Source organism: Podarcis bocagei, assembly GCF_964188305.1.
Source record: "Podarcis bocagei genome assembly, chromosome: 8".
Classification (NCBI taxonomy): domain Eukaryota; kingdom Metazoa; phylum Chordata; class Lepidosauria; order Squamata; family Lacertidae; genus Podarcis; species Podarcis bocagei.
Genome location: NC_138133.1, coordinates 78,479,550 through 78,494,063, shown reverse-complemented (window position 1 = coordinate 78,494,063; position 14,514 = coordinate 78,479,550). Strand labels below are relative to the sequence as shown.

General features: G+C 46.2%; 1 protein-coding gene across 1 annotated transcript in view; it reads left to right on the top strand.

Annotated features, from left to right (window-relative positions):
* Positions 1-12,108, top strand: part of FBXO32 (F-box protein 32) — a 38,593-nt gene extending 26,485 nt beyond the window's left edge. Inside the window, exons 6-9 of the mRNA XM_081204964.1 lie at positions 1,226-1,410; positions 1,526-1,708; positions 2,880-3,023; positions 6,369-12,108. Of these exons, the coding sequence (XP_081061090.1) occupies positions 1,226-1,410; positions 1,526-1,708; positions 2,880-3,023; positions 6,369-6,458 (602 nt within the window). The 3' untranslated portion in view covers positions 6,459-12,108. The remainder of the gene's footprint in view (positions 1-1,225; positions 1,411-1,525; positions 1,709-2,879; positions 3,024-6,368) is intronic.
* Positions 12,109-14,514: the final 2,406 nt, after the last annotated feature.

The following is a 14,514-nucleotide window of genomic DNA, read 5'->3' as shown; positions in this document are numbered from 1 at the left end:
TGTAAACTGCTTTGAGATAAAACGGGGTAGAAATTAGATGGATAATGGTCATCATCATCATCATCATGGTGGTGACTCAACCTAGGTTTAAAATGCCATTTGGCAATTAGATTATATATCTGAGTTTCAAATGCTGCCATTCAGCCATGAAGCTCATTGGGTGTCATTGGGCCATTTGCCATCTCGTAGCCTAACCTACTTCACAGGGTTGTTGTGAGGGTGAACTGGGGAGGGGGAGGAGAGCCATGTTCACCACATTGAGCTCCTTCGAAGAAAAGATGGCATATGATTATAATAAATAAAAATAAAATAGATTTCCTAACTCTGGAAAAGTCCAGTGCAGTGGACACTCGGGTTGTAACGTGATTCGTGCGGGAGGCACATTCGCAACCTGCAGCGCCACATCTGTGCATGCGCGGGTCACGATTCAGCGCTTCTGCGCATGCACAAAGCGCCAAAACCTGGAAGTAACCCGTTCTGGTATTTCCGGGTTCGGTGCGGTGCACAACCTGAAGTGTCCGTAACCCGAGGTATGACTGTATTTGTTGAGCTAGGGCAACGGAACACTTTTGTCCACTTCAGATGGGGTCCTTACTTAGTGCTGGTGCCTACACTACAGGCTCGCTTAGGATGTTCAAGGCCATAAGTGTGGGATGCACAACTTGTGTTTTTCATGGACAAGGGAGTTTAGGAGGAATGGCTTTGGAATAGCCATCCCCTGCTGTCTGAGGTGGAGCCACATCTTGCTGGAGTCAAAGGACAATAAGCCAAGGGTCGGCAAGGCTTACTGAGCATGGGCCGGATCACTCCCACAGAGATCCTCTGTGGGCCGAACCAGCGCAGCGCGACGCCGGAAATCACGTCTGCGCATGTCCGCAGTGCCTGAAATTGCTTCTGCGCATGCTCAGATGCCGAAAATCGCGCCTGCACATGATTTCCGGCGTCTTGGCATGCACAGAAACAACTTCCAGAGCCGTGGAAGAGAGTCCCCGTACCGTGCTGCACCGGTTTAGCGCACCGCGCGGGGACTTGCCAAGCGGGCGTCTCAGTTCAGGGGCTGGTTAAACGGCCTTCGGGGGCAGCTTCCAGCCCCATGGGCCTTAGGTTGCTGACCCCTGCAATAAGCAAACATGGTCTCACTGCTAAGAATATAATGCATGCTTCTTTAGCATTTTTCGTCTTCTTTGTGTCTTATTTCATTCCTTCTCTTTTCCTATTCAAAAAGTCTTGGAGGATCAGCAGAATATCCGTCTAATCAGGGAATTGCTGCAGACTCTGTATCTGTCTCTGTGCACTTTGGTCCAAAGCGTTGGCAAGTCTGTCCTGGTTGGCAACATCAACATGTGGGTCCATAGGATGGAGACGATTCTTCACTGGCAACAGCAACTGAACAATATCCAAATCACCAGGGTGAGTGGAGTATCCTGCCTTGTTTGTTTTCTTGTTGAAAACGTTGCTTCTTTGCTCTTCCACAAAGCTCTTTTCACACCTTATTTTTTTGCATGCTCTGTCTTTTCCCTCCCAGCCTGCCTTTAAGGGCTTGACTTTCACAGACCTGCCCTTGTGTTTGCAACTGAACATCATGCAACGCCTGACAGATGGAAGAGACCTGGTGAGCCTTGGGCAAGTAGCTCCAAGTCTTCAGGTGCTCAGTGAGGACCGGCTGCTGTGGAAAAAGCTTTGTCACTACCATTTCACAGACAGACAGGTAATAATAATAGGCTGTTGTAATCTTGAAACTATGGGGAGAGTGATGATCACAGAAGCAGCAGAAATACTGAAAATAAGACCACAGTTTTGTTTAGTTTTGTTGCCCAGTCGTGAAGCAGGATAAATTAGGCGTTTAAAGGCGAACCTGTGTAACTCTGAAACAATACATGAACCATCTTTCAAAAATCACACTGTTCTGAAGTTTGCTGTTCGCAGAAATGTTCTTAGAAATGAATGTGTTAGTGATGGTAACATGCAGAGTTGCATTGCATTAGTAAAAAACTGCTTTGCAAAAAAAAGTGTCCATGAGTCAAAATTGCAGATAAAAGTGTGTGTGTTAGGCGAAATTAGCACTTACATGCTGATGGATTTTCAGGAGGACTTTAAAACACACACACACACACACACACACACACGTAAACTTTAATGTGAATAACTAAATTTAAGACTGGAAATATGAGCAACCTAACTTGACAGATTAGTCCATCCATACTGCCCAGACCAGTCTTGGGTCTTGAAGGTACTTGCCAGCTTTCTGCAAAATTCCTGAGAGCATGCCTGTACCATTCTTAAGTCCTACGGTGGGGATCCAAAGAAACAAGATATCTGCATTTTCTGCCCCCAAAGAGACAAGACCCCACTCATATGTAAAAGCGGCTTGCTGCAGAACTCACCATGAAAAACGCCTGAATTTCTTATATCTTATGCTGAACAATTCTCAGTATTTAGCAGGCAGCAGTCCTAGCTTTATCAATCTGAATTTATGTAAATTTTACTACTATTCCTGTCTCCTACTTATGCCACACTTTGGGTGTTTAATTTGCTTGGTTGTGGCGTTTGTTCTCTCTGGGGTGGTCTTGGATTTGCCTGATCCTCGTTTCACTGTTGTGTGGCTCATAGAAGAATAGGAAGCTGCCATATACAGAGTCAGATCATTGGGATCCACCCAGTTCCGTATTGCCTATGAGGATTGCCAACAGCTCTTCGTGGGGCTTCATTCAGGGTCTCCCCCTAGCCAAATCTGGAGATGCCAAGGATTTGAACCTAGGACTTTCCGCATGCAGAACAGGGGCTCTCTCACTGAGCTGTGGCAGCTGCCTTAAACTAGCCAGTCCTTGGACAAATTTCCCAGGCCTGTGATTCCATTGTGGGACTCTCTTACATTTCAGATTCGTAAACGGCTAATCATGTCAGAGAAGGGGCATTTGGATTGGAAGAAGATGTATTTCAAGCTTGTGAGGTGCTACCCAAGGAAGGAGCAGTACGGCGATTCTTTGCAGCTCTGTAGACACTGCCATATCTTGTCTTGGAAGGTAGGTGGCCAGTGCCAAATCCTCTTGATGGCTGGAGGTTTAAGCTTGGGGCAGAGGATATATTGCATGGACTACAATTGCAGCATCTCGCTTGAAGGGTCTTAAAGCTTGAGCTCTTGGACTCTGGGTGGAATTCAGTGCTACACTCTCCCAGCCGTTCTGCTTGCTAGATGACACAATCTCCCCTCTTCATGCATTGTTTTGAAGGTTCTCCTGACTTCCACCAGAGCCAGTTTCATGGAGGTGCAAGAGCCCCATTGCATGAGCAATAAGTCCTTGCACAGGGGCTGGTTAGGTGACTCCTGCCCTCTGGTTTCTTTGCCTAGTCCGCAAGATGTCAGTCGCTTTCACGAACCATTCCTTGGTGTTACAGCGGTGGAAGCATTTCTGTTGGGTGGAGATCTCAGCCACGCGATAAACTGAAAGCTAGACAGATCAGTGGCAATCCCTGCCTTGAAATTCGACTCAGTATTGTAGATTCCAATGTATACTTAGCAGAGCAAAAACTTAAACACGTTGCAGGATTCCCCAAAAATAGACAATTATCATCCAGCAGAGCTTTATTGCAACTGAAGGCAAATGAACATCATGGTCACAAATCCAATACATTCAGGATTGCCACTGTCCATAAGAAATCCACTTGCAGCAGACTTAAGTTAAACTTACAATAACTTATAGTATGTCTATACCTTAACACTAAGCATTCTATGTACAGAACACCACACTAGAAGGAAAAGAGATAGAAAGTGAAAGCCAGGCCCTTCTGGACTTAGATAGTCACCATGACCTTGACAGAAAGAGATAAGAGAACTACAGTGGTACCTCATGTTACGGACAGGATCCGTTCCAGAGGCCCGCCCGCAACGTGAAAAGCCTGCAACTCAAAGTGCTGCTTCTGCACAGGCGGCAAAGCGCGATTTAGCGCTTCTGTGCATGCGCTAGCAGCAAACCCAGAAGTAACCTGTTTCAGTACTTCCGGGTTGCCGCAGGATGCAGGACAAAAACACGCAACCTGAAGCGGACGTAACATGAGGTATGACTGTAGTTTAAGGCAGCTGTGCTGAGCTTCTCTGAAGGAATAATCCAAGCATCATGAACCTTCTGCTGGTTTCTCTCACACAGAGAAGCTTCCAGAACCCTCTTGAGTGAAGTAGAATAGGAAAGATTGCTACACATCAAATCAAGACTTTCTGCACTAGGAAATGCAAACTGACAGTCCCCCACCATACATTTAAGCAGTCTTATACCACTTTAACAGTCATGGCATCCTCCAAAGAATCCTGAGAACTGTAGTTTATTAGGGGTGCTGGGAATTGTAGCTCTGCGAGGGGTTTCCTGACTCCTCTCAGCATCCTTAAACCTACGTTTGTTGCTGTGATGTGGGCGGAATAGCCCACAATGACAAGTTTTGGTGCACTTCCTAAAACTTAAAGACCATGGTGGGGAAAGGGGAAGCTGTGGGCATGCAGCTATTGTTGGACTCCAAGTCCCATCGGCCCCGGCCAACATGGCCAATGGTCTGGGATGATGATGATAATAATTAATTAATTTTTATTTATACCCCACCCTCCCTGGCCAGGGCGGCTAACACCAAATATAAATTACAATAAAACGTAATAGAAAAACAACAACAACCACCAGTTAATTAAAATGCAGCCTCATTTTAGTAGTAGCCCATAAATCAGGAAAATAAAGGGAAGAAACATCAGATATTCACCCGAGCCAGCTATCCATGCTGGTCCTACATGGGCCAGCAAAAAAGCCAAGGGAAAATTTATATACCAAATCCCATATAAGGGGTCAGACTGAGTCTAAGCCGAAGGCCAGGCGGAACAGCTCCACCTTGCAGGCCCTGCAGAAAGATGTCAAATCCTGCAGGGCCCTAGTCTCTTGTGACAGAGCGTTCCACCAAGTTGGGGCCAGGGCTGAAAAGGCCCTGGCCCTAGTTGAAACCAATCTAACCTCCTTGAGGCTCGGGACCTCCAAAGTGGTGGTGTTTATGGACCTTAAGGTCCTCCACAGGGCATACCAGGAGAGGTGGTCCCATAGGTACGAGGGTCCTAATTGTAGCCCCGAGGTTCCAAGTTCCCCATATCTGATGCATGTGGACCAACAGCCACTTGTACTACGTTGACGGCATGAGTGACTTCGCTGAGCTTGCAGCTTGTGCCTCCAGCAGCAGCAGCAGCAAAACTCCCCTTGCTGCAAGTAAGCTGTTTCAGCGGCGTAGCGTGAGTTGTCAGCACCCGGGGCAACGCAAGTAATTTGCGCCCCCTAACCCGGGGCAAGGCAAGTAATTTGCGCCCCCCCAACCCCTAACCTGCGAGTTGCCGCTGGCGCTGCCGCGCAAACAACGCTGCTTGCCCGGAGGAGGATGGAGGCAGAAGCAGCCGCCGCCTGTGGCTGGGCCGAGGGGATGGCGGCGGCGGCAGGGTGCAGAGGCTGCCCGTGCCCGGCCAGGCGTCGGTGGCGGCGTCGGCGCTGCTGCAGCGGCTGCTCCTCCTGCGAGCAGTGAGCGGAGCGCAGCCACAGCGACGGCGGGGGGCGCGCGCGCTAGGGCGCAAGGCTGGTGGTGGCGGCGGGGAGCCCGGCGGAGGAAGGAACTTGTCCCTTCCCTCTGGACTCGCGCCCCCCCCAGATGTTGCGCCCGGTGCGGTCGGCACCCCTGGCACCCCCCACGCTACGCCACTGAGCTGTTTCATTGTCGCTAAGCTACCGTATTTTTCGCACCATTGGGCGCACCGGACCATAGGGCGCACCCAATTTTTAGGGGGGGGAATCAAGAAAAAAATCTTCCCCCCCCAGCCCCAAAGAGCAGCGTACAGGCTGTGCACAACCTCTCCCTGCCCGGAGGGGTTGCGCGCGGCTATGGCACAAGCCAAGGCAGCGAGCAGGATGGATCCCGCTCGCTGTTTTGGCTTCCCCTTTAGCCCCGTGCAGCCTCTCCTTGCCGGGAGACGCTGCGCAGGGCTTTCCTGGCATTCCTGGGAGGTGGGGGGATTCCCTCACCTCTCCCAAAAGCCCGCAGAAGCCGCGCAACCCCTTTAAAGAGATCACGGCTTCTCCTGGCTTTTCTGGGAGGTGGGGGAAGGGACTGATGCGTCCAGTCAGTCCCTTCTCCCTCCTGGGGAAAAGCCCGCAAGAGCCGCGCGGAGCTTGTGTGCGGCTCTTGGGGGCTTTTCCCGCCTGCCTCCCCCCTGCATTCGCTCCGTAGGACGCACACACATTTTCCCTTGCTTTTTAGGAGGGAAAAAGTGCGTCCTATGGTGCGAAACATACGGTACCTACAGATATGCCATCTACTTTGCTACTATCTCTATACATCCAGATTTTCTTCCTTTTCAGGGCACCGATCATCCATGCACAGCTAACAATCCAGAGGGCTGCTTGACTTCTCTTTCACCCCAGGACTTCATCAACTTGTTCAGATTTTGAATCCCCAAGTAATTTTCACTGTGTAAATATTTTGCTATACTGATGGGACACTTTATACTGCCGAACAGGCTCGCTCAACCTGTATATTGTGTGTAAATATTACGGCTTTGGAGTTCCTGAGTCAAGAGGACAAGAGGATTTTAGGAGGCGAAGGGAGTCATTATTCAGTGGCATTGAACTCTTTTTGAGAATATGGCCTTCCAACTGAACTGATAAATGTGTAAACACTGTAAATATATGATGCTTTGTAAGAATCTGATTTCAAGCAACTGGGGAGAATCCTTATTCTGCTTAGAAAATTCAAATTTGTTTTGTTCTGTTTTTTTTGCATCCGTTTGAAATGTCTCTTTGGTTTCAAAGCCTAGAGAAATTAAAACACCATGATTAGGCTAAAGCTGTTCAACTACTTCCCACTCTGGGTTTTGTTTACAATAGATATTTATACCGAAGACATTTTTAGAATCGGTAGCTTACAAGGGCATAGCCCTTTATCCTTCAAGATGAAATGAAAATCAATGTAAAATGTACACACCACACCATTTTCTACCTCTGAAAAGCTTTGCAGCCAACCCGATATGCAATGTGAAGTGTTTGTACTTTGTAGAGATTTAAAGGGGGGAAGTTGATGGCAAAAGTAGACTTAACTCCTTTTTTGTTACTGCTTAAGAGTCTGCTTGCTTTTTTGTTCGAAAAGCCTGGTTCTCAGAAATTCAGAAAGGCTCCAGCAGAACAGTGGGCCTGTTGTGATTGCTGGTAAAACAACAAACACGAAGAAGAGCTAACGATGGTTGGTGTGCCACATCACATCGGCCCTGCGTATTTTCTAGAGGCCTGCTGTTGCTGTTGCTCTCAATCTCTCTCCAATACATTGCCCAACTTCACATGTCACACTGAGCCCAAACTGGCTTAGCATGAATGCTTGGGTGTGGGAGCGGAGATCGCAGGTGCATTGCTCCTCTGGAGTCGATCAGCTGCTGTGCTGAACTAAACCATAGTTTGGATTAACATGTCTTCCAAACCTAGTCTTATGGCTAAGCTCTGTCCAGACCAGGCATAGGCAAATTCGCCCTCCAGATGTTTTGGGACTACAACTCCCATCATCCCTAGCTAACAGGACCCAGTGGTCAGGGATGATGGGACTTGTAGTCCCAAAACATCTGGAGCGCTGAGTTTGCCTATGGTTGGTCCAGACTAACCACAAGCTGTACCCTAAGGTCTGTCCTGTGGTTTACATCTTACGGGTTGTGTGGAAGAACTATACCACAAGCTCAGGTTCAGGCAACATGCGCAAGCAAACCATGGCTTAGCTCTCAGCGTGATGGAGCAGCAGAATGACCAGGGAGGAGCGAAGGAGCTGCAATGTCGCCTTCAGCGCTGGTTGACTTTGCGTACGTACAAATACATTGTGCTGTGAAAGTGGTGTAGCCAGCCTTGCTTTTTGCAAAGAGACATCGCTTGTCTGTTCTCGGGCAAGCTCTAATGTGCAATACATTCTGCTATGTAGGCTTTAAGAGCTTGAATGTGGAAGATCCACTCTTTGGCCGGTGCCTGTGAACCCACCTCGTCCTTCCCACACACCCCCAGAATAATTGTGCAACTTCCACATCACCTGCTCTCAAACTGTAGATCTCGCTGGGATGGGATTAAACCTGAGGCTTTCTGCTTCCAAAGTGGATGCCCCTATCACTGCCCTTCTCCTTCCTTGCAGAACCGGCCCAGTATTAAATTAATTGCAGGCAAAACACTAAAACTCCACCAAAGGTGGAGGACCCGCCTCTGTCCCCCTAATAAGTGTTGATGTTGGGTTCTGAGAAGTGTGTGGCCTAGAGAACTGTAGATGAGCTATTACCTTTTGCTTGAATAAGACCACAGGCAGGTGTGTGCATTAAGAATGTCTAAACCCCCATGAGGCACATGTATCTGTGCTTAGCCTATGTTGGTACCACACATGGTCTAAAGGGTACAGCTGCGCTCAAACGAGCTACATTATCCAAAGAACCAACATGACAAAAGTTGCCCCGTGTCGTGTGAAAACGTTTCTCCTTTGGAGCTGCTGCTCCTATATACTTGGTGCTGAAATACAGGAGAAATTCCTCGCACAGGGATGTAAAAGATTTCAAATAATCACAATCCTTTTATTGGTATTATTCAAAGCAGTAAACCAAAACAAAGGTACAGTCTGACAGCAGGGTACGTGCATAAAATACCTTTTTTTTGACTAAGGTTTAATATAGAAGCACAGGTTTTTAACGATGCTAAGGGTTGTTGAAGGGCATTGCTGGAGCCAGTAAGTTGCGGAAATGAAGTGAGGTTGGAACAGGGAACTGAGAGCAGAGGCGTTGGTGGTGGTTGACGCGAGGAGTTGGTATAAGTTGTTATGGTACTGATACATTTGCCATGTGGTTGGGTCTTTCAGGAAATGAATTTAGCATCCTATATAGTATAGGAGGGTAGATGATGGGTCTGAGTGTAAGCAGAAATTGGCTTTTGGTGTTTACACAATGCGTGAATGAAAGAGGGAGGAGATTCAGTGGTCCCTTAGATTGAATGGGATGTTGTCCCACCAACATCCTGTCTTCCCTCAGCCAATTCCAACTCCTTTCTTACTTGCATCCACTGGCTATTGACTTCCTCCTCCATGGTCTCAGCATTGCCACGATAGAACTTGGTAGCGGGGAGGATGGGGGCAAACCTAGAATGAATTGGCTGTACCTGTCATGGGCTCTGGCGCCACCTATTGTTGGCCTCCCTGCCTTCTGCCCTACCAGTACCAATGGGCGCCAGCAACCACTAAAGGGATTGCTTACATATATATGCTGATTCGTTTTTATTATGAAGCCCATTAAAATAAAAATAAAAATGGTAGGGTAACATTTCTGGACCTATCAAGCATTTCCAAACTAGCCTCTGGCAAACAAATTCCCCTGGTTTATATTAGGATAGGACTTTTTTTGATTTTTACAAAATGTGTGAGTTTTATACTAGAGAAGCACTTATTCCACCCGTTGTTTGGGGGAGTTTTGTACGCACCTTGTATATATTATTGTTTAGCTATTGGATGAATCAGAATCTCTTTCATGTGTCGAAAAACATGCATGCAGATGACCAAAAACCCTCAATGGCACCTCAGGTCATTTTGGGAGCAGTTTGGTTGGCAAGTATGGACTCTTTGTATAACATAAAATCAGATGCTGGGGCACCTGTGGATATGTAGTACTGTACAACTTCAGACACCAAACTCCTCCTTGAGGGCATCCCAACAGTTAACTAACTTTGCCTCCTTACCAGATTTATCTGACCCTGGATGGCTTAAGCTGAAACAAACCAGGATCCTTCCAAGTGCAGTTAAGTCTCTCGTAAAACTGACGAGATGTTCCTGGGCTTGAAACCATCCACTTGTTGTACGGGCGGGTGAAGGGGGAGATGTTGGCACAGATTTCTGTGCAACCTGTCGCAAGGCTCATTTTAACGACCCTTCTTGCATCTTGCCATAAACCCATATATTTAATTGAAACCCCTCCTCTCGCTAGCTGACTCGTTGGCGAAAACAATGAGTTGCTGTCAATGTGATGCCTTTATGACTTAAAGTCACACTCCCCCCCCCTTTTTTTTTTTAGATGAGATTAGCTCTTTCCCCCTCCACCCCTATTTTAGAAAAATTGTTAAGCATTCTGGAGTTCTGCCTATGACATACGTGAGGCAAAATACTGACAAGGTTGTTTTTTGAACCCTTTTTTTAAACATAACTGCAGTCATAAAGACATTTTCCAACTGGAAGTGACAAAGAGCTAATTTAGCTTTCAGATGTGGATGTGTCTGGAAAATGCCCCCTTCTCATTCCATCGTCAGAACCCAGTCTTATGTCTTTCATACAGGTTTTACGTCCAACGAACATAAAATTGCTGGATTTTCACCCATTGAACAATCTCTATCTGTAGTGTCTTAACTCTGGGAATGTAGAGGAGTACTGCTGCAAAATGTGATGTAGTGTCGGGAAAACCTATTGAAGGCGATGGGCTTGATCCTGATTTCAGGGTTAACAAACTTGGGTGCACAATCCTATGGTTCCTCAGAGTGTCCCAAGGGCCATACAATATGGCCGATCTTGTATTCTGTGGGCAGAGAGGGAAATCTGCTCTCGATAGGGGGCGGGGGTCCTCCCAGACACCGTGGAAAGAACTGGTGCTATTACAGGCATAGGCAAACTCGGCCCTCCAGATGTTTTGGGACTACAACTCCCATCATCCCTAGCTAACGGGACCAGTGGTCAGGGATGATGGGAGTTGTAGTCTCAAAACATCTGGAGGGCCGAGTTTGCCTATGCCTGTGCTATTGCTTCCCCTCCCCCCAAATTGGAGCTCCGATGGTGAAGAGGACGAAAAGGCAGAGGCGAATTAGAGGAGGGGTGCCATGGGTCATTTTCCTGACATGACCTTGGGACAGTGAGGAGTTTTCACTGGCCCTTAACTGGCTTTTCTTCTTATTGGAATCAATGGATAGGGTTTGTTATCTTTGAGAGGATAAAACCATAGGTTTCCCTTCTGTAGAACATCCAGCGAATAGAATGACAATCTCAGTACACTTCCACAAATCGCTCCCAAAAGAATTCTCTCCCTGTTCCAGACATATTTTCCAGGCATTTCCGCCCCCCTCCCCAATTAATTGCAGCCAGGAATTGGGGAGCAATTCGATCCAGTTAGCATTTAAAGGCAAATTTGCCCCATATCTTGAAGCAATACGTGAACCGGAAAAAAGCCATCTTTGGAAATTTGCACTTTTCTGAAATTTTGCAGCTCGATTCTCCAGTCAAGCGAGGTGTGCGAAAATACATTCTCTAAGAGGAAATTGATTTTCGGGGGTTGGGGTGTATGCATCTATTAGGAGAAATTAGCATGGAAATGCTGGTGAGTTTTCATGAGGTTTCTTTAAAAAAAAGAATTGCAAAATGTTGTGGAAGGGCGGAGAACTGAATTTGAGGGGTTTTTTTTTAAAAAAAAGAAAGAAAACTTGGGAGAACCAAAATGGATAGATTTCTCCATCCCTGAATGGATGGAGGACAGTAACCTGAAGATACAGCCATAAGACCCTTGTAGCATTCCTACATCCAAGGGCCTCCATCCTCATGTTCAATGGATCTCTGCTTTTGGGTGTTTGGGATGAGTAGCATGTACCAGTTTGAGGAAAGCCCTCAGAACCCTTTACTCCAGAATGACCCTGTTGGTTACCATCAGATCTTCTCCAGAGTACTTTGGCTGGGACTTGTGGCCGTACACCAGAGATGAGGAACCTGTTGTCTTTCAGCATGTCAAGGATGATCCAAAATCTCCTGAAGGACCACAGCTTGCCCATCCTTGCGCTGCACCAAAGATGCCACGACAAAGCATGTTGGCATCAAGCGGAGCTCAGCTGCAGCCTCTGTAAAGCAGGGCTGGTAAAAGCTCTCCGTCATTGCCTTATAGAAATGAGAATCGTTCCATTCATTCAGAATCGTGCATTGTTTGGAAACTGGGGAAAAGGGAGAGGCATCCGTTTGGCCCTCCGGCTCCTTCTGCCCTTTTCCCTCTCACGTACTGTCTTGACAGAAAAAAGTTATATTTCACTCTACATCATGCCAATAGGCCAGCTCAAGAATGAATTATTTTCTTTTTTTTTTTTTTAAAGAAAATCGAGGGGTTTTTTTAAGAACTCCATTGCCATTAATAATATATAGCTGCCTATATTTGTCTAAAAGTGGAAACTTTACTTGTTTAAAGGAGGTTTACTTTGATGTAGCTCAATAAGGTGGTTCAGAGGTTGGAAAGCATACCTTGTTGTGTAATTGAAACCCTTTTTTGTGTATAATGGGGTGCTTGAAAATCTTTTCATATAAATGTCGCACATTCTTTTCTTGCATGTTCAGCCGTTTTTGATTTTTACAACTGTTTGGAACAAGCAGCGATGTAAAAAGATTTTTTTGTAAACTTTTTTGACACTGAATTATAAATAAAATGTTCAGAAATTATGAATGTTGTATTTTCCCCCCTATCTTTGTTTGACTCAAACTTGCCCTTTTGCTTCAGTCCCTTTTATCTCTCTCTGTTCTCCCCCCTGCCATGCTCACCCAGCTATGGGGACAACTTAAATGTGTTGTGTCTCTCCATTCTTCCGAATTTTATTTAAGTCATTCCTCCCCAATCACAATATCCATAGGAATCTGCTTGGCCACTGTGAAAACAGAATGCTGGACGAGATGGGTCTTTGACATGATCCGCCAAGGGTCTTCTCATGTTCTTACGTAACAGTCCAAACATTTTACAGTTTTAGATAAGATGAAAATCTCTTAATGTTGCTCTTCTGCATTTTTTTTAGAAAAAACAAAACCCTTTTTGCTGTTAAGCTGCTTGCTTTCATGCTTATAAAGAAACGTTTGAAGAGCTAGATCTGTCCCCAAATGTGTGAAACACTAAAAACATGCATTTATTATTATTATTATTTATTTAATTGGTTACAGTGGTGCCTCGGGCTACAGACGCTTCAGGTTACAGATTCTGCTAACCCAGAAATAGTACCTCAGGTTAAGAACTTTGCTTCAGGATGAGAACAGAAATCGAGTGGCGGCAGCGGGAGGCCCCATTAGCTGTAGTGGTACCTCAGGTTAAGAACAGTTTCAGGTTAAGAACGGACCTCCAGAACGAATTAAGTTCTTAACCTGAGGTACCACTGTATTTTTAAACATCTAACAATTCTCTCTGGGATTTACTCCCTAAAATAACTTGTTTTCAATACAAGTTTTACCAGCTCTTTTATTCATGCAAGAGGGGAGGGATTTCTGTCAATTTCCCCATCCTTCAGCAGTCCGCAACTCCTATGAATTTGTGGGGGCTACAGAGTGAAAAGTAGAGATTGGAAGCCCTAATTCCTGTCCTGTTCACAGAAGAGAAATTAGGATAGAAGCTCTGTAGCTTCAAAGGTAACCTATCGGTATTTGCCAACTGCATTTCACATTCTGCAACCCTTAAGTCAGAGTTTGGGCTGTGTTATATGCGATATTTCTGCACTTGTACAAAACGCATATGCATTGTGTCAGATGTGAAGTGCACTCTCGGGAGTTAGAGTGTGTGTGTGTGTGTGTGTGTGTGTGTGTGTGTGTGTGTGTGTGTGTTTTAATCGTTGTCCAAACCAATGCCTAAGATGCATTGCCCAACCATGAAAAGTGTCAACTGAATCAAGACTTTTGGTGCAGATGTGATTTAATCCAGAGTAACTATATTGGACCATAAAGAAGGCTGATAGCCAAAGAATTGATGCTTTTGAATTATGGTGCTGGAGGAGATTCTTGAGAGTCCCATGGACTGCAAGAAGATCAAACCCATCCATTCTTAAGGATATCAGCCCTGAGTGCTCACTGGAAGGACAGATCCTGAAGCTGAGGCTCCAATACTTTGGCCACCTCATGAGAAGAGAAGACTCCCTGGAAAAGACCCTAATGTTGGGAAAGATGGAGGGCACAAGGAGAAGGGGACGACAGAGGACGAGATGGTTGGACAGTGTTCTTGAAGCTACCAGCATGGGTCTGACCAAACTGCGGGAGGCAGTGGAAGACAGGAGTGCCTGGCATGATCTGGTCCCTGGGGTCACGCTAAGTCGGACACGACTAAACAACAGCAACTTTATTCCACAATTCTAATCGCTCTCCTGCTGAAATATCTCATTTTGCAACCTCAGTGTCAACGAGGCATGCTTTGCTGCACTCATTTCAGAATTTCCTCAAGTCCCCCCTTTTTTTTTTGCAAATTAAATGTTTCTTTCCTCAAAATAGCTGGCTTGTGGGGTACCGAAGCGCAACCTACCATTTTCCCGTCACCGCAAGCTTCATGCTTATACAGCCGCTATTTTTAACATGACGGCGGGACTCAGGGTTAATGGTAGTTTGGAGATGCGTCTAGACAGTTGTGATGGAGTGGGGGAGATTCGAGGGAATTCTACAGCATTGTAGAATGAGTGGAGATATAAACCTTCTCTTTCTGCTGAGTCCACAGCCTACTTGAGCAGTGTTTTGTTTTTGAGTCGTATTTGG